The 21,118-nt window shown below is 36.3% G+C and overlaps 2 protein-coding genes across 4 annotated transcripts in view; one reads left to right on the top strand and one right to left on the bottom strand.

Annotated features, from left to right (window-relative positions):
* The window catches only part of LOC116346661 (uncharacterized protein DDB_G0283357), an 89,808-nt gene that overhangs the window by 63,838 nt on the left and 4,852 nt on the right, over positions 1 to 21,118 (bottom strand). The gene's annotated exons all lie outside the window — the stretch shown is intronic.
* On the top strand, positions 1,473 to 4,472 carry LOC116346662. Of its 3 annotated transcripts, XM_031776835.1 has the most exons (4): positions 1,473 to 1,586; positions 1,665 to 1,695; positions 3,607 to 4,074; positions 4,352 to 4,472. In XM_031776835.1, exons 1-3 carry the CDS (start codon positions 1,536 to 1,538, stop codon positions 4,053 to 4,055), a joined length of 531 nt encoding a protein of 176 aa, XP_031632695.1. In that variant the 5' UTR covers positions 1,473 to 1,535; the 3' UTR covers positions 4,056 to 4,074; positions 4,352 to 4,472. The 3 variants fall into 3 exon arrangements, with proteins under 3 accessions (XP_031632695.1, XP_031632694.1, XP_031632693.1); XM_031776834.1 differs by lacking the exon at positions 4,352 to 4,472 and having other exon boundaries at positions 3,607 to 4,232; XM_031776833.1 differs by lacking the exons at positions 3,607 to 4,074; positions 4,352 to 4,472 and adding an exon at positions 1,752 to 2,345 and having other exon boundaries at positions 1,484 to 1,586.

The following is a 21,118-nucleotide window of genomic DNA, read 5'->3' as shown; positions in this document are numbered from 1 at the left end:
CGACACACACGCACACATAAAACTGAAGAAAAATGATGATACCCAAAGTTGATTTGTGACGGCTGCTGGCTCTGGACGGTTTTCTGATATTTTGGATTTGCGTGCTTTGTCTATGCTTAAAATCATGGTTAAAGAACAGATTTATGAAAACAAGACGAAATATCCGAGATGGAAAAAAATCGCCCAACGAAATGAACTTTTGAATGAACTTTTTCTGTTATGCTTTGTAGCGCAAAGCGTACGTTTGTGTATGAAAAGCGAGAAAAAAGAAACTCCGTTTTCATTATTATGCTTGCCACTGAACGACGTATGGATTTCCACAATGAGAAAAGGAAAAAATAACCTAACTCTGAGTCGTTTTGGTTTTTGTGTTTTGGTTCGTAAACGGGTATTATGAGTTGATCTACATAAGTTTGCCTGTCAAAACTGATATGGGTCTTGATCATTTATAAGCGAGTTTCTGTTAATGCTCTATTTTTTGTGTTACTTGAAAAATAAATTTGTTACATCAAATCTAAAACTTTTGTGTAAGTTGTGGCAGTGGTGGAGCTGTTATGTTTTGATGCTTCCAGGAAAAGCACATTTGGAGAGAAAGAGAGTCAAGCGAGAAGAGAATCGATAGAATAGTTTGCATTGTACTGTTGGTTATGAAGGGGGTGTGTATGAATTGTTGGATTAAGTTGCATTGTTCCATCTTGCGTGTTTGGCTTGCGGTAGTCTAAGTATCGCAGAAAAATTTGGAATGGCTACAGGAGGTGTACAATGATTTCCAATAAGATGTAGATGACAAATAGGACCGATTTTTTCCCGAATTCATTCTGAAGAAATGCCACCAAAATGAAGGCAGCCATTAGTTTTTATTATTCAATTGTGTAGAGAAACGTTTATATTCATAGAATGAGCCTAGAAATTTCTATGCAAGAGTATAAAACTCTAAATGACTTTTGAAAATATTCATAAAAAGTACTACGCACTTTATAAAAACAACTCGAATCGAATGACTTCATAAAAATTTCAAATAACATCTGTTCAATTATTTTTGCAAAACTTGAACATTTTAAGCAAATTTTTATTTTTTATTTATTTTATGTGACGTATTTGCATAAATTCTTTTAAAAAAAATTTGTAATATGTCGTGAGAAGTGTCGTGAAAAATGAAAATGGAATGACGCTATATGAAATTCTCATATAGTTCAAAAAAAAATTTATTATACAATGTACAATTTATTTCTATTGAAAATGAATATAAGCCCAATTAATTGATGTACTCATAACCGAAATTTGAAAAGTTGTTCTGTGAAATTGAAACCAATTCTGTATTGAAAATGAGAAAACAAAACGTAGAAACACACAGGTGTTTTGGTTCCTTTCGAAGTTAAAATGCAGTGACGCTATATGAAATTCTGTTTTATAAGAAAAACAAAATTGTTCAACATTTTTTTGTACAATGTACAATTTGTATCTATTGAAAATGAATATAAACCGAATTAATTGATGTAAATCATCAGTCGATTGTGAAAGCTTGTGAAGAGAAGATGAATCGAAAATTGCTAAGCTTGTTTTTCATTTCAATTATTACTTTGGAGGTAATTTTCTGAAAGACGATACAAGGTTCGAATTTTGGCTGCAATTTTTATTTAATTTTTTTACTTTCATTCTCTCAGCTCCTAGTTCCATGCGCAAATGCTGGTTCTGGTAAGTATTTGTAGTGATTCAAATAAAAGCCATTATATAATGTTCATATTGTGTAGGTAAAGCAAAAAACGTCAAAAATGTTGTCAAAGCTATGGGCGAGGGTACTGTTCGAACTGCTAAATCAATTGGTAACTCAGGATTAAAGGCAGGAAAACATGCAACACGCACGGCTGCCTTTGGGGTCATGGCTTGTGTAGGATGCGCTGGTGCAGTTGCAATGGCTCCTCTTGCGTGTGTGACCTGCGGTAATCTAGGTACCGGAAAGGTAGTTAAGGAGTGCGGTGTGGCAGGTTTCATGGGTACAGAACGAGTCATCTTGAATGGGGGGAAAACAATTGGAAGAACTGTAGAGACAGCTGGTAAGATAGCTAGTTTCCCTCTTGTCTGTGGTCACAAATCAATGAAAGCGATGCAAGAAATCGAAGAAAGAGAAGAAGAAAAGGAACGAAATGAAGTGGCGGAAGAAGAAAGACGGAACAAACTGAAGAGTTTACCAGAACCATAGTCCCAATGTTTTTGTAATCAAAATTCCATGTTTCATTATCTATTTGTTAAAAACAAAAAAAAATATTTAATTTCTATTGTTTGAATAAAAGTATGGATTTTTTGAAATCTGCCATTAGTTCGATGCTAAAACTAAAACGACCAAATCCAAAAATAAAATTATCAATTCTATTGAAAATATCGAGAAGAGAGTATGTCATTTTTGAGCTGAAAATATTTCAAAAGGAGAGTATGTCTTTTGTTTATTGTGTTAATAGCAAAAGGGGAGTAAGTCGCATAACAGTTAAAAATGTATAAAAGAGAGTATGTAGTTTGAGGTATTTAGTTTGACTTAAAAAGAGTAAGTTGTTGGCCATATCCATTTCGCAAAAGGGGAGTATGTAGTTCAACTGAATTTGTTTATAATAAAGGAGAGTTTGTATTTATTCACTTACATCGAAATAAAATTATAAAAATGGTTAAAATAATTAATATTTTCGGATCAAATAATATTCGAATGTAATAGGCGCGCAGAAGCAGTCACACAGTTGCGCGAATAAAAAAAAACACAAACAAACAATGACAATAGCAAATGCCGTCTCTGTGTGACTTATCAAGCCCACAGATCATGTTCATTCGGGTTTGATACGTATTGTTGTTTATGTGTGCCTATGACGACAACACAGACTCCATTCGTTTCATTCACCCGTTAATGTTATCGTGCTGTTATGAAATAGTATTTTGTATTAATATACGAAGAGATTTAATGTTGCTGATTCTGCGCGCCTGTTACATTCAGATCTAAAAATGTTAAATATTAATTATTTTCGCCCATACTCACTTTTATTTCAACCAGAATAATTTAATAACGTACTCTCCTTTACTTCCAGCCAATTTAACCAAATCACATACACTCCTTTCGTAAAATTTAAATGAACCAAAACCTACTCTCTTTTATTACAAACTAAATCGCTCGAAATACGTGCTCTTCTTTAACCATTTTTACCATGAAAAAACATGCTCTCGTTTATCGTACTAGAAGAGAATCGATAGAATAGTTTGCATTGTACTGTTGGCTATGAAGGGGGTGTGTATGAATTGTTGGATTAAGTTGCATTGTTCCATCTTGCGTGTTTGGCTTGCGGTAGTCTAAGTATCGCAGAAAAATTTGGAATGGCTACAGGAGGTGTACAATGATTTCCAATAAGATGTAGATGACAAATAGGACCGATTTTTTCCCGAATTCATTCTGAAGAAATGCCACCAAAATGGAGGCAGCCATTAGTTTTTATTATTCAATTGTGTAGAGAAATGTTTAGATTCATATAATGAGATAAAATAATATTTGTTCAATTATTTTTGCAAGACTTGAACATTTTAAACAAATTTTTATTTTTTATTTATTTTATTGATGTTCATATTGTGTAGGTAAAGCAAAAAGCGTCAAAAATGTTGTCAAAGCTATGGGCGAGGGTACTGTTCGAACTGCTAAATCAATTGGTAAATCAGGTTTCAAGGCAGGAAAACATGCAGTACAAACGGTTGGCTTTGGGGTCATGTCTGGTATAGGATACGCTGGCACAGTTGCAATGACTCCTCTTGCGTGTGTGACCTGCGGTAATCTAGGTACCGCAGAGGCAACTCAATTGTGCGCTGGTGCAGCTTTAATCGGTCAAGAACGAGCCGTTATAAACGGGGGGAAAACAATTGGAAGAACAATTGAGACAGCTGGTAAGATAGCTGGTCTCCCTCTTGTCTGTGGTCACAAATCAATGAAAGCGATGCAAGAAATCGAAGAAAGAGAAGAAGAAAAGGAACAAAATGAAGTGACGGAAGAAGAAAGACGGAACAAACTGAAGAGTTTACCAGAACCATAGACCCAATGTTTCGGTTTTTGTAATCAAAATTCCATTTTTCATTATCTATTTGTTAAAAACAAAAAAATATTTAATTTCTATTGTTTGAATAAAAGTATGGATTTTTTGAAATTTGCCATTAGTTCGATGCTAAAGCTAAAACGACCAAATCCAAAAATAAAATTATCAATTGCGAAACTATTCTGTTTCTTAGTCGTACTTTTCTCAACATTGAAATTAATCAACTGGCAAATCATGTATGATAAATATACACAATTCAACGTAAAAAAATTAATAAGTTTCTGTCTGAGTTGTAGATCTGAAAAAAGACAAGTGAGAAAACGAATGTGTAAATGAACACACCCGACCAAAACACTGAAGATTACGATGGATGTTTCATTTTTTTCCGAGAGAGTACAGCTGCAACTGGCAACTCAATCACGTATGAAAACGAAATGAGAGAGAAAAAAAATAGCCATTGAAGAGTACTTTTATGAAATCCATGGCTAGACGACGATGGCGCAGATTTCGCCATAAAAATATATACTAAAAACGATCGTATACCATTCAACTTTCAAACAGATGGCATCGAGTTAACTAATAAAATTATGAATTTTGCAGTTTGCAAAAGTTTACGATGTTTTCATATAAATATGCCAAATATTTTGTTCGGATAAAATGCTTAACGATAGACGATGTTTCGACAGATTTCTCGTCGTTACGAAGTAAAAGTCATTACGGAATCGATTATGGAGTGTACGAAAAGCTTTATAGGCGATTTTTGTGAATGGAAACTTTTTTGAGAGTCGATATATGTGCTGGGTGTGTGTGCGAGAAAAATGTTCACCGCACCAGATGTGTCTGGGGGAAAAGTTATTTTTCTCTGCATTCAATCTCAAAAGCGGGCAAGAGTGAAAAAAAGACAAACAAAAAACTAAGCGTAAAACCGTCGAAAACAAAAGTTAGATTATTTGTGCGCGAGCGCTATTGCAAACGAACTTTGCTGAGGTCTGTTGCCGAAAATTATGAAAACAAAAGACTTATATGATGAGAGTTCGTTTATTGTTATCAAACAAAATACAATCTTCCATGAAATGAATTTACATACGCGCGAACTGTTTATGTGTGTATTTTAAAAGGTTGTTACGCTTTTGTGTCTAGCCTTAAGGGTTCTCTTTCTCGCTCGATCTCAATGGCTACCGCCGGAATGATATTGCAACTGTGTTCGTTATGCCACACTTCACCACAAGTATTGTTTTCTTGTTTATGAACACGGTCGACTCGGTCGCATAAATTGGCGACCTTTGTCACCATATACTGTCATTAAAACAAAGCCAACCATTGAAGTTTATTTTGAATAATATTTGCATGATGCAAACAAAAATTCACCATTAATTTGATATCAATATCGATTTCCGTTTCTGAATGCTTAGCGATGCGGATGTGCGCTCGCCCAAACGCCAACAAACGAAAATGTGCATAATGGAGAATGTAATTGGTAAATTGAAAACGAAAATTCTTTGTAAAAGAGTGGGTGGTCTATATCTTTCTCTTGTCCCCTCTCCCCTTCGCCCTTCTTCTTCCACCGCACAGCAAACTCTCCATTATTATGCAAGCCGAACATGCATTTTGAACATATATTAACGTAAAACATTTATCACTTCAGCAACTAACTCGGCGATAGTGCATGTATGTGCATTTATCAAATGGCCTTTTGTGAAGCAAAACGGCAGCCATGGTGGGATATATGGAGCGAATTAAAATTAAATGCATCAGCCCGGACGATTGCAGTTTCCATATTTTCGGTTCGTCTCAAGTCATCGGATGCGCCCAGTAGCCAACACTATTACCAAATGCAGTTGTGTTGCATGAATGCAATTTCGTCTCACTCCGGCTCATTCAACGAACCAAAAAATTTATCGTGGCTTAAAATTTATTTGCATTTTATCGTGTAAGTAAGTTGGTTTTAGTGCAGAGTTGTTGGGTAAATGGTGCAACTATAAATATGTTATTGGGTTGTGTTTGCCGAGAAATGGCGACCATTGGAGAGAGATAGAGACTTAGGGAATGAGACGAGCGCCAATATTTATGCTGGAGACCAAAGTAAACGCATGTACTTTTGCATTTTGGTTGGCTGCAAAGTGGAAATTCCAACAACCACTCGAAATGCGAACGAAATTGAATAGTGCCTGGCGCGTATTGTGCATCGACATCACGAAAACGATGTGTTTACTCATGTCGACCATCTCATGAACGATGCAAATCATTGTACAATCTAAACGCACTACAACAACACTGTACAAACACACAAAGTGCTGTTCGTCTACCGACAACAGAAAAAAAAAGATGGACAAAAATTGGTGTATCTGTTTGCTTGCAAAGCCAAACCGAAATAAACAGATCGACCATCAACTTTAAGTTTGTGAAACTCGAAGTATACATTTTTTTTTTCTTCCAATAAACAGAAATTGGCAAATTTTAAACAGCACAACAGCGACAATTTTTGTTCGTTGACAGAGAGAAAGTGTGAAAAATGTGGTTTTTCTATTGGAAAATGGCAGTCATCAACCGTTCGATTAACGGAACCACAAGAGAGATGAAGTGATGTTAGAGTATACCGAAAGAAAAATGTCAGGAAATGGAAATCATATTTTGGAAAGCCTTCGATACGAAGTGATGCTTTCAAGACGACAATATTTTAAAATAAAGTGAGAGGCAAATATCGAAAAGATTAAAGTGCTGGCATTCCTTGGGCCGTTTCATCGAATGAAAGTGTGAGCAGTAAACGACCATTTTCTTCACACATGCACACCAGAGACACACATGAACCCGTAATATGTCTTGAAAGCACAGCAATCGACCCACATTCAGATTCATTCAAATGCATTTCGACAAATCGTTGTTTTGCTCGGTTGGTCGCCAATATGAAAATTGGATTGCCGAACAGGGAAAGCGATAAAGAAAGAGAGAAACGAGTTTGGTTGAATTCTTGCCAAATATCAAACCGACAAACGGAAACAAAATAGATGCTGTATAATTTATACTCATACCGACTTCGATGGTGTCGGAGAAGATTATGCGTATATTTTTCATTCAATTCCCAGACAAGGCATTCTCTATCACCAATATGGATGGAATTTTGTTGGGGTGCGCCACATGTACACAAAATCGCCATATGAGTTGAGCTTTTGCAGTTCAAAATTAGTGTTTCGAAGGGAGAGAAATGTGGGTGTTGTGAGATGAGAGGTGGTGATGGTGTTTCAAATGAAATTCATTTTTTAGATCATCTATGCTTTTACACAGCTGGAACCACACACTATTGCCCATCGAGCATCCGGTCAATGTAGCACTGTTCATGCCGTATTCACAGCGCATTTTCTTGAGATTTTTTGCAAACGATAAGGAAATCCATTTCGAATTCGTTGTATAAGCATGTTCACCATTATGTGGTTGCGGTCCGACAGAAAGCTTTGCAATGACATTATGTTCATTTTGTTGTTTTTTACACACACACACTCACTCACTTACACATATCACTGAAACCGAGTGAACGAACGAGCGCATATTATACAAATTTCCAATTAAATTTTCGCTTATGACTTTTGTGAATGTGGAGTGGAGCAAGAAATGGATAGATAGAGTGAAAGCAAGAGAGAAAGCGATAAAATGCGAATATGTGTACTGGATTTGCGTCGAGGTCTCGCTTATGATTATTATGGATGATAGCGTGAGATACGAAAAGCGTTTACGTTTACATAAAATTAATGAAGGAAGGAACAGCATTGCGAACATTGTAAATAGTTGGAACATTTCATAAATTAGATTTTCGGGCGTTGTGAATATAGTTAGTTTATAAGAAGCTTGAGAGTGAGAGAGATGTTGTTGAATTCTGCATACTTTAATTGAAATTATAGAAAATTCATTTGTGTATGCGAGAGCTGCACTCTTTTTTGAGTTGATGCTCAAAGGCCATTAGCCCTTTTTGTAATGTAAAAGTTAATACCATCTACACTGGCTTTTTATTCCCCATTGTGATTGGCTGAAAGGTTTTTGTGCAAACGCAAATGTTGATGTCTTAAATGCTGTTGCCGTCGATCAAAACGACAGCACCGAATATTCCATAGACACTTCAGAAGCCGGTTTTATTGAAACATCAGAAGAAGCTCTAATTAAATTATGAATAGAATATAGAGCGTGAGAGAGATATGGCCATGAGTAAAATGTATGAATCATTAGAATATCTTATCATAGTCAAGTGATATCTAATACATGCCAAATGAACGTTCGAACGAGCAAAGTTACCGAAACGAGCGCGCACACACGCGCTTTATGAAGTTACATACGTATGAATATCGATCCTTCTTAGAGTAGTACGCATTGTTTTGCCACTGCTGCTGTTTCTACTTTGTCTTTGTCTGCGTTGAGTAATTCAGTTATCCTGTGCCGGTTGTGAGAATGTTCGTTCGTTTTTTTTTTCTACTTGTGGTGTATTTGTGTGAGCTCTGGTTTGATGGTGAATGTCAGAAAGCGAGAAAATGACTAATCACACACGGCTCAAAGTGTATGGGCGATAAGTCATGTTGGGTATGTGAGAGATGTACCAATAAAAGGCATCGTACAATCGTCTTGTTTGTTATGGCATGGCGGACGATATGCGTTTGTTATGTCGTTATCGAGTCACTTTTCTATTCAAATACAAAACAATTGTGTTATAATGAATGTCGATACAAATCAACATCATGCTCATCTCAAATGATGATTTTCGTTCATTCTCATCTCGGCATCGGTTGCCAACATTCTAAATTCATTCAGCCATTCGCTCGTTTACAAAATACTCTATCTCTATTCACGTCTCTTTCAGATCCTGAGACATGAATTTATGCACGAATATCTCAGTATTCGCATTATATGGTACTTCGTACAGATGTGTGTATGTGTGTTTTGCATAAATAATTGAATTTCGTATCGTTCTGTTGCGTTGTTGAATCCGCTTTTATTTATTTACGTGATTGAATAAATTTATTATCATCGAAGTCATTGTGTCTGTGGCGTACGTATTTTCCATCCAGACAAGCGCTGGATGAACAACAATTTGCCTCTCATACGATGGTGAAATGCATAAACACCGGTCGTACAATTGTCAAACGCGCACTCACTCTCTCATTTTCATTCAATTTCATTTTTAATTTAATTATTAGCACAATTGCTCTTGCACCGACTATCCGTTGAGACCATCGACAGACTCCAAAATTATTATCCATGTTGGTTGGTGTGCGCTTTATGCGCGTCTATCGACTCTATTTAACAGCCAGATTAAAAACATGAATCACTCACACTAACATCCAAGAATTAACTTTTCTGAATGTCTGTTATCTTCGTCAATGACGACGTGAGCTTTCCATTTATTGTGATTCTTTTTTTCAATTCTTGGGACACAAAGTGAGAGCAAAAATTCCAACCGGTGTCGTTAGTAACCACGAATATGGCGTGCAAGACACCACTAATTCGACTTTTCTCAACTATTTCTTTGCACATTTTTTTACAGTTCCGGTATGCGTACTTAATGTCTGCGTTGACGAAAAGTTTCTGCATGCACGTTCTTCCACGAAATAAAAAAAAGAGGGTGAGCGAAAGAGAGAGAAAAAAATCGTTTCTGCCAGATTTGAATAGGAAAATTGTGAAAAGAAAAATGTGTTTACAATGGCAACGAAATGGTACAATTGAGCTGTGTCGAGTGCATTGCACAGCGTCGACATCGACGACAACAATTTCCCATTCACATTTCGCTGGGCTCTCACTATACCGTACATATGAATGAGCTCGAAAAGTGACTTAACTTGCATTCGAAAGAGTTGCGCTCCATCCCCCCGATTCGTTGCCATTCTGAATCATGAATGTATATACAACCGAAATGTAATAGATAAAATGAATGACAATCCAAGTTGGAATACACTGTCGGCTCATGTAATACGAATCCCTGTTCCACACTCACTCACTTTTTTACAAGTGAGTTTAATGCTCGTTATTTCACAAAACCCCAAAAGACGTTGGCTAAAGTTAAGAAAATGCAATAAGTGGAAATGAGGTAAATTGTTTGACGGTTTAAATGGCATTTTATGTCGCACACGCACCAACCCCGAATTTCATTTCATCCACCAGATTCGGCATTCTCTCAAACAACAGAGAACTTTACGATTTGAAATGTATGTACTTTTCTATATGCAGTACGTGTTTTATACGCTCTCCTATGAGAGAGAGACACAATCAAATCGACCGAAAGTTTTCGCACAGCGAAGAATAGACGAAGAATAGAAAAAAAAAAATACGACAACGAAGAAAGCCATACTTGTTAACGTCACTAGTCGTATCAAAGCTTAACCAAATCTTCACTTTCGAACTTCGCCAAACGTTTTTCCAGACATTTGGTTCTTATATTGTATTTTGTTGTTCTGTTTGATGCGTAGCTTTTTGTTGGCATTTTCAATTTCGCTAACTGCCTAACTGACAACACCATATAGCTGATTTGAATACAATTCACTCAGAAAACACTTTGAACTCTCTCTCTCTTTCATTTTACTCACTCACTTTACCATTGCGTGTGACTGTTTCACTTGCTTGCAAATTGCTTGTGAAATAGCTAGTCTAAATGCTGTGTGTGTTTTTTTCGTTCATCTTGTCTCTTGCGAATGAAGAAGGCAGTTAGATTTAAAATTGGTTCGGGCTCATTTTATACTCGAGAAGTATGCTCTTTGTTTGGGGTTTATTTTTTGAATAAAATGCTCTAATTTATCGAAATGCCTTTGAATACGCCGTGGAACACTAACCAATTTGAAAATTTGTGCCACGATTCACAGTGTGCGAAATGAAAGGTGCGTTACAATTTGGCACAATCATTGCGTTCTGTGTGTTTGCAAAAGTAGGGTCACTTCTGTTGGAAAATGCCTTTTTCTATTTATTTAAACTGGTGCTTTTTCCCACCGAATCGATTACAGTGCGGATTCATCTAATGACTTTAGCATCGTCTAAATTGTTTAGCTGTTTATTTGCCTTTCAAATGTAGCATTTGATATTTTGTTTGTGCGTGTGTGCGTGTGTGAGCGCGCACTTGAAACGTAAATTGTATGTCATTGGGTTACGGGGTTTTGTGTGACTGTCACAACGAAATAGAGACGAAAACACCGTATAATAATCGAATTTTGTGCAAATTCTTCTCAAAAGCCCAAATTAAAATACGAAAACATACCGTGGCATATGGCTTAAGAAAATGAAATGTTCAAATTTCATTTTCATAAATAAATACGAAACAAGGATAATTGCGTTGGCACCACCAGTTATGGAGTTGTCACAAGCAGAATGCGCGAAAATATCATTTGCTTGATAATACGCATTGATGTGGGTATGCATAGAAATTAGAATAAAAGACCATTTTATTTATTTGTTTATTCAATTTGTATTTATTTTTTGATGTTGTCTCACCGAAATATGGATGCATTCGAATTCGGTCTATTTATTTTTCGGTAATAACACACATTTCCATAAGACATAATCTCTAATATTTATTATTTCAGTGCTTGAAAAGTGATATTTCGGGAAATGGGCTGAATTTTGTCCTGCCTTTTTTCCTGCTCAAACATAATTTTCAAGTGAGATAAATTTCGGCCAAGATTGTAATTGAAAAGAACCGTTTGCTATTAGTTTGTGTGTGTGTGTTCATGGCTTATCTTCTATATAAGTTCAGCCAATCAGTTCCGGAGCGCAATGCATTCCATTAAATTAAAAGATCAAATCGAATTAGTTTACGCATGACAGCATTTCTGGTGCTCTGTCTCTATATTCGGTCATTGTTTGTAAAGTGAAATTAGCCAATTGTGAAACCACAAATAAAAGAATCATAGAAACCGACTATAAAGACGAGAAAAAAGCTCACATATCGTGTCTTTACCATTCCATCGACGGCAAACAGATGCCAAACACAACCGCCTATTCTTTATCATTGATTCCGTAGAATGCAGACATGTGGTTGCCCACATTAAAAGTTGCTGAATTCGTTTATCGTCATGTAAATAATTGAACAAGAATGGAAACCATGACAAGAAAAAAAAAATTCCAATTTGATAACCGTCGATTATATATATGTGAAGAATTTATATGGCATCTTCGCTCAAGAGTCGATGAGAAATCACGGAAGTTGAAATGTTTAACCGAACAGAAATTTCAATATAAATTTTATCAATTCGCATTGCTTTCACTATTTCTTCTTTTTTCGGTCACACTCATTTCAAATACTTTCAAAAAATGTTCACGTCAATAAATTCTGTGAATAGAGACAGACATGAATAATGTACAACCGCCCAGCCTCTTACATTATCTTGGCTTCAACATTTCACCAAATATGAGCAATTTTTCATCTTTTCGTGATATTTTCAAAGTTTTTCCTGGCCATTTTTCACGCTGAAAGCAAAATCCCGTTTGAGAATGAGAGTTATGTGTGAGAGCGCGATGCTGGTTTGCGAAAAAGCAAAAGTCAAATGGTAAAGAAACTGATGTACAAGACTCTTCTAGTTCTTCTTCGGTGAAAATTTCCATTAAATCGAACAACAAAAGTGAATTCAACACAATAAAAAGAACGGAAAATGTAAAAAGCACTCAACTGATTGTTGTCCTTTGTCGCCGGTTTTCACGCGTGAACATCCTTCTGAACAATGTGAACAAATTTCGAATGATTCTTCCGCCCGAAATATATATATATATATGAGTGTAAAAGTATATGAGTGAACAAACGGGCGTACGGGCATCGACATGGACTGGAGATAGAATGATGCTGGCAAATATATGTTTGAATTGAGCGTACCGTGTCGTTGTTATAACTGACGACTCACCATTGTCATCGAAATCGAAAGAACGATGTGGAAATAGGCAAAAAGGGAAAACTTTTCTGCCATTAGCACTAATGGATATGACGAACATTGTCGTAAAAAAAGTAACTAATGGCCGCTATAATAGCAAAACGATGCACAGAAATTGTAACATAATAATAATCACTCGAAAGTGAAATCACAAGAGCAATATGATGCACGCTCCTTTGGCGTGAGCCGTGCAAGGGAAAATGGACACAACTTACAGATTTTCCACATCGGATGCGACACATTTCAACCGATTTGACGGCCAAAGGCCATTCAAATTACACTGAGATAGAGGAAGAGAGGGGCGGCGGAGAATGAGAAAAATATGAGAAATGCACATTAGGTCGCATTTAATATACGTCACTTTTTTTCCACACGCATTTAATCGGCTATTTGAATACCTCATTCATTTTTCATATGATCGTCTGCATTAATGACATTTGTATGGGTGTATTGACTAGTGAAGCAGTGCATCTTAGCTATCATTCAAATTCATGTATAATGCTATTTAACCGTTATCATTTCTCTCATCATATATCTAGCTCAAGGATTGAAGTTTTTATGGCTGCATTGAACCGTCATCTCTAGCATATTCTTTCACCGTTTTTTGAATTATGTCTCTGATTTTTTCGTCATCTTTGTCTCTGCGATACGTGCGCTTTCGAAATGAAAGAGAATTTACGATTAAGCCGTAAGTACAATATTAAATTTATACTCATACATTTTCATTTTTACGTTTAGGATGCGAATGTAAATGGGTTTATTTCGGCACTGTTCTCTGGAGTGAGTTTTCAAGTAGCATGAGTTGAATAAAAAAAAAAACAAACATTTGGCGGTATCATATATAAACGTGGTTTGTTTATGTTAAAAAAATGTAAATGGAGAAAGGCTACACGGTGGGTAAACCATATGCAAATGTAAAATGATCCGACGAGGTAGAGATGATGTTACAATATTGCTTTTTTCTGCTCATCTTGGACAGGGTAAAAAAAACATTAAGCTTTGTAAAAAAATATATGCATAAAGTTTTGCAAGGAGTTTTGCTACTTGAATGTCTATGGTATAAAATAACAATGCTATCAAGATTGAAAATCTCATTGCAAGTGAATGAACGTGAAAGGGCGAAGAGGTTTGGTTTAGATTTTGATTTGGATTACATTCGCCGAAAGAAACAACAAAAAATTGGGCATTCACCCTGAAGTTATAGACTAAATTATTTTTGTTTTGATATTTTTTTTTTTTTCGTTGTAATCTTAGACCATGGCTTGGATTGTTTTTACCAAATTTCTACTTTTTACAGACTCCGAGAGGCAAATGTGCCGAACAGAGTATACACATATAGTCCACTATCTCTGCCCAACCATAAAGCACACAACACATATAATTCGTATTTGCTTTTTTTTTACAACGGCCACTTGTGATAACAGATGTTCTTTTGTTGGCAATTGGTGTAAATTGTTTACAACTATCATCATTGCAACTAACAGACACAGAGGGACACAGACAGTCAAACCCAACCCAATGAAACTGAACTGGAGAAGAAATCAAATTGCTTTCATTTTATTGAGATGGTTTAAGCATCGTCATCGCACTGAACATGGCATAATTCGCATCAGCGAGAAAATTCGTTATTTCAATTTATGCGTATCTTTATGTTTTCACATTCTCTGCTCATCTTTTTTTTCGTTTCGTCATCTTGTCCAACTTCAATTTAAAGGCGATCAAATCGTTATCGCTGTAGTGCTATATATTTTCTTGTGCACTAACTTGAAGCGTAATTGTGCGTTCTTCAATATATCTGCGGAGTGAAAACCGTTTTGTGTAAAGCATTTTTGTCTTTGTCCTTGGGCTCCTTTGTCGTGGCAATCTGTAGTGTGCACTGTATGTGTGTTGAAATGTCAAGTAGTTAGTCCACTTCAGTGCAGACATTTTGATAATTTCCGGTCTCGTTTCAGTACATGATGCGCGAGCGCTCGTGCATCGTTACTTTGTTCAATGCTGCCATATCATTTATATGTATATACTACATTTTTTTGTTAGCTTTCTTTGACTCGGTTATGCTCTTCTGCTCATTTTCTTGCAGCCCATTCGAACTTTGCCGGGTTGTTTTTCTGCAGTTTTGTTTTGCAATTTTCAGGTCATTATCGTTTGTATTCTTTTGATATATTCTTGAGACTATGTTGTAAATGCACACTGTTTACGGTGCTATGCTGCCGCTTTTTTTCTGTGCGCTCTTGCACACAACACTTGTTTACGTTCTATAAACAACAGATGAATTGCTTGCTCGGCTTTATGACAATTATTTGCCTTGTATTTTCGTGAAGTAATTTCTTTTGCTTACTTTTTCGTCATCGACATCATCATCCACTGTTTCTTCTCTCTTTTTTTTCTATCTCTCTTGCATTCTTTCATTGTCGTCCTTTATTATTGCGCTCTTAAAGAAAATTTACTAGTCCTGTTCTTGATATTGTTTGAAATGAAAATATAATAAATTACAAAAGGTTACATTTTACACACAAATCTCGAGATTAGTTGTGTGCTTTATTGTTTCGCTTTTGTTCGCACAAACATTTTTGGAAACGCTTTTATTCGGCAATGTTGCCATTGTCACGACCACCATTTGTTTTTCCACTCTATCTGTTATTTTGCGCTGCGTTTGAGAGTTTTGAGGTTCATTTTCCGTGTTGTTTTTCATTGTAACGACGTTTCGACCGAGCAAAACTCATAATTTTTATGGAAAAATTGTTTTCATTTCGTTTCCCGAAGACCTCCGTCAATTTCATACTGTGAGCGCTTTTTTTGTGTGTGCACAATTGCACATTGTTGCTGTTACAGCGTTGCATTGAAATCAAATGAAATTCAATTGAATGTAGAAAATGCGACGAGCAAAAAAATACATTATATGTATGTAACGTTCTTTTTTTTCACTTTTCTATGAAGATGGATGGCAGACAGCGAGAATAAGAAAAATTTTCAAGCCAATGAAAAACAGATTCTCATTCATAAAAACACTCAAGTCAAACAAGAACAATTTTCCGCGCGCTCATTTGTAGCAGAATGGACGAACCAACGAATAAAAGAATGCGAGGGCGAACAAACGAGCGAGCATGGAAAAAGAGTAAGCAAGATAGTGATTTGTTCGATGGAACCAGAGCAGTGCCATGCCATTTCTCATTTGTGCATGCAGCAACAATGAGAATATCAGGAAATTTTTTTACAACAGAGCAAATAAAGCAATTGAAAAATCCACTTCTGAAGTTTATGGATGAAATGACAAGCTTTTTATTATTTATCAAACGGAAAATTGAACTTGAAATAAACGAACAGCGCAGATGCTACTGCACCATTGGCCGGAATGTGTTCACATCATTTGTTAATACACTTCGGTGCTCAATGGAATTTGGTAATGAAAGTTCCAGGAAATTGTGTTCAAGCGTTGCGTTCACAATTTTCGTTGGATATCGCATTACTTCGTTAGAAAGAAAACTTTTTTTAAAACTACATTTCCATTGCGAATGGTTAAGTCCATATCGTTAATTATGTTTGATTTCGTGTTGAATTTCAGCGTCATTGCTTCAATGCTCAAAATTAAATGTATCAATATATCCCATGCATGCGAAAATTGTCGCTAAGAAACTTATCTACCAAAATATTTCCCAAAGAATAATGTCTTAACTTGTACTCTTGTACAGTTGAAATTTTATTTACATTTGTAAGTGAGACGATGACGATTCTACTCAAAAATGCATATTTCATGTTCGTTAAATTAATACGAAAATTGCAGCCGCCGGCAGAAACATCAGTATGCATTGTTCTGTAAATCTATTATCGTCTCAGACGAATTTATAGACTTTGTACGGAGAACGGCATGGAAAGAAAGAAAAAAAAATCTGAAGACGAAAAACTGCTTGACAAGTAATTTACAATCGATTATATTCCACTGTATAACATTTATAACAACCCAGTGTTGCAACTTGTATCACTTAGAACTTTTGTCGAAAAGGATGCCGCGGGCGCTTTTATCGTATCAAAATGGTGAATTGTGTTGTTGAAAATTTAAAGTTTCTTCTTTTTTCTTCGGAGAACGGAAGATGTTGCTACTTCTGTGTGCGAGAGGGAGAGAATGAGAGAATCTCAACATAAACTCGATTGATGCGTTTTGTTCTTGTTTTGTCATCATCATCGTCGTCATGTTCGCGTAATGTTCCTTGTTTCCTTAATGCTGTACACACAAGTGATATCTCTTGCTTCCTCTTTCTCTGCCGCACACATAAGTGTACATTGTGAACTAGAACTCATGAAAGTGTTTCGTAATAATCAATGAAAAGTGGACCGTTTTCCGGGGTTTCATCCGTAGATTAGGAGCCATTTTTGTCGTTTTCAAAATCAAACAAAACGTTTCAAGAGGATTATTCGTTTGATGTGATTACTGTTCAATATCAAAAGCCGATGGGCATTGAAGTTCGTTTCGCCTTTTTCGCTCTTTCTCTCTCTCCCTCTCTCTATTATCTATCTATTTCTTTTGTTGTTGTATTTTTCGTTGTAAATTTTATTTCCTGCTTGAGACGATTGAAAAGCCAATAAAACCTTTTGGCTCATCTCCTCTTTTTTTTCTTCTCGTATCATGGATTTTGTGCTTCGTTTCGCTTCGTTTCATCACTGACCAAAAACCAATTTTTCGGAACTTGTACAAATTTAACGATACACATTCATAAATGCAATCGATTTTAGCTCATATCCACTTGATTCGATCGACCATGACGCGTTCTTCGTTTCATTTTACTTTCCTCGGCTTCTTTTATCGATCGAATGTGAACAAAAAAAAAACGGCAAAACGGTATCTAATACTTTAATTCTCATCGGATCGTCAAAAGTTCTCCTCTTGTTGTATTCATGTACTTTTTTTTGTTACTATCGTTTCGATAAATAAAATTGAGGCATATAGCCAAAAGCATCAATAACACAAAGCCAATGAGTGGCGAACGACTCAATTTCGATTCATTGGCTTTTATTTCCGTTCCTAATGTCGTTGATTTAGTTGTCATATTCCATTTTATCGTTTGTTTGCTGCTGTGGATGCCGCTTTTTTTGGCTCCTCAGGCCAAATGGTCATTCATAAAATAATTCTTCGTCCGTTTGCGTGTTCGCTATATTTCGTCTACCATTTCGCGTTATCCTTTTTTTGCGGTCGGATCTTGAGAAAAGAAGCACCAACATGTTTTGATATAAAATGGACTTTTTTTCGCTCATTCAAAACAACGTCGATTCATTCATGTGCCCATTGGGCGATGTTTCTTTGCTGCGCCACATTTTTTGTATGTGTGTGCTAAATTTCAATTCAATGTGATAAACGAACACGTTAAACATGAAAAAAATGTCTGTTTTGTATCGCTAACGATGTTATTTTTTAGGATTTCTTCGAATGATGATCGTAAAACATAAAAATAGGCGACTTTTTTTATGATGAGTAGTATTTCAGCACACTTCAGCTGTCTTGGCGGCACTCGTTATAAACATGAATTATCAACACACTTTACGAGCGTAGGTTTCAATAAATTTTGTGTCCTCGACTGGATTCGTCAAAAAGAGAAAAAAGCGAAAGAGAAACGATAGATATTGTTTTATATCACATCCAATTCGACTATTCACACTTGGAAATTATGTCAAGAGTGATGATGTTTATGGAACCAGATCACGATATTCGGGAGTGTAATTACTTTGACGGCCATATCTCAAATTCCCGTCGGCTGTTTTGTGTTGGTGTGTGTGTGTGCGTGACAAATGCTGGAGGAAAGTTTTTCGATAGTTGAGTGGAGCGTTAGTTGAACGATAGATCGAGTAAAATAGATGTGTATGCTCTTATCGTCATCATTGTCGTCTCTAATGGTGCAACATTTTTTTCTCTCCACTATATTGCAAATGCCAGAGAGAATTGACCGAAAATGCTGCGCTCTGTATCTCTTGCTGATGAGAGCCGACATTAAGCGCTATTTTGTCTATATTTTTTCGGCTGACGAAATGTTTGTGTGCTTGCAAGCAAAAACCGAAATGAAATTCAATGAAGATTGACTGGACGGAAATGAATTATGGTCAAACGAGCGTGAATAAATGGAAATGAAGAGAAATTAATAGAGATAAAGCCGTGCGGTGCGTGAATTCAACTGACACGATTATTTCATATGGCAGCAACAACATTGTCGCACCAAATCACATTGTGTGACAACTCGAACGAAGAAAAGCAACCGAATGCGCTGTGAAAAATCTAGTAAAACAACCCAGCGGAATGATGACAATCATTTTTATTTCGCCTCTTGACGTTCCAATGCACACACACAAAACACAATTCACATTTTGATTGAGCTACGAGCTTTGTGGCTTACATGCGCGGGTGCTCGTCTTCACTGCTCAATATAACGCCTATCCATTATGCACTCTCTACTGTATTTCCACATTTTCCTGATGGCAAATTATTGCGTTCTATCATATTTTCAAGGGACACTCGAGAAAGGAATACGTATCGAATGATGTGTGGTGCAAATAAAGCAGCAACTGAAAACTTTGCCAGTCACGGCTTTGGTATTTTCCATTTTGCCGAGTGAGTTCTGAGAGAGTTGTTTCGGTTTTTCGGTTGCGAAGACATATCAGAGTGTTTTCATCATTTTTATTGTTGTTGTTATTGTGAAATGCGTGCACTTGTCTCAGATTCATAATAAACAGACAGGGCGAAAAAAGAAGCACTAACAACAGCCGAAACATCGGATAAGAGTGAAATGTCACGAGTTACATATTTTTTTGTCCGCCTCTTTTGCGCTCTTTGTAATTTTATACGTTGCCCGGAAATGAAAACCATTCCACAATTTTCTTTATGACAATGACAAAAACAATGCTACTGATAGATTGACAAAAGAACAGCGAAAAAAGGCCGATGTGCTTTTTGTTTGTTTGTTATTGTTGTTTATGTCAATTTTATAATTCACTGCCGTAAAAGATCCGAGCAACATTAGCCAAAATGACATTGTCATCTTTTTTTTTTTTTTGTTTATACTCACTTTCTCTCATTCACTCCACACTGTCAGAGGCTGTTTTGTGATGCCATTTCACATTTCTCATCTGGTGAAATATATGTTGGAGAGCGGGAAAGAGTGAAAAAGCGAGAGAGAGAGAAAAAAACTCACTTCCGCATCTCATGTGCTTTCCAAGAAAATGTGTGGCATAATGATCCGGCAAATGAAAATGAGAGAAAACGAACAACGGCAACACCGAATTATATTCATTTTATTATAATGGAATCGTATCAGATTCATTCTATCTCTCTTTTACTCCGGCTCCGATTTGCTGGTAAAAGGCTTTTTTGCCACTTCTTCTTCTGTGAATTTCATCTATTTTTGGTGTTTTCAGTGTTTTACAGTTCATCGTTACCATACAAATGCCACAATACAATACAATGTTTTCCTGTATGTGATGGCTCGGCTTGTGTGTTCTCCCCACATTGGTTTGGTCTCTGTGCGCACAAGAGTGCATGCATTTGAATTGGATTTAGTAAATGGAACATTGTTGCTAAAATACAATGCTTGTAACTTTTCTTCAATTCTCTTTCGGTGAGTGTGTGTATGCAAGTCGCTCTCGAAAATTGCGTGGAATGCGCAAAACTATCGTCATCTTCATTTTCACGACTATTTCACTAGTTCAAAAGTACTTGGCATTTTATGCAGCTGTTGCAAAGTTATATGCACATCGACACACACACACACACTCAGACACTCACACAGACGCAATTGAAGATACGGGCAGTGGTGTGCGGTGTGTGTGTGTGCCCATTTCAAATAGCGATGTAGTATTTATTTTTATCGCTCGGTTATAATTAATACCAATTCCACTCTATGCTATTGCATACTTTGTTAGTTATAAGTTGTTAAATAATCATTTTTCGTTTGATGTATTTTAATGCAATAAGTTCGCTTGCTTTATACTTTTTATTTGTTGCAATTTTGTTCATCATTTGCTAGTTCTCATTTGTGTGTCTGCGAACAAGAGGCGCACAGAGGTACAACGATGTCGACAACGGTGGTGGAGTGCAGCGACGACAGAAAAAATAAGAGAAATATTAATGGTGCAAGTAATAGGACCGTTTGGAGTGTGTGTGTGTGTGTGTGTGTGTGTGTGTGTGTGTGTGTGTGTGTG

This window comes from Contarinia nasturtii, unplaced genomic scaffold (genome assembly GCF_009176525.2).
Source record: "Contarinia nasturtii isolate CC-2019 unplaced genomic scaffold, AAFC_CNas_1.1 Cnas_scaffold_1627, whole genome shotgun sequence".
NCBI classification, from domain to species: domain Eukaryota; kingdom Metazoa; phylum Arthropoda; class Insecta; order Diptera; family Cecidomyiidae; genus Contarinia; species Contarinia nasturtii.
This window is presented reverse-complemented; position numbering and strand designations above follow the sequence as displayed.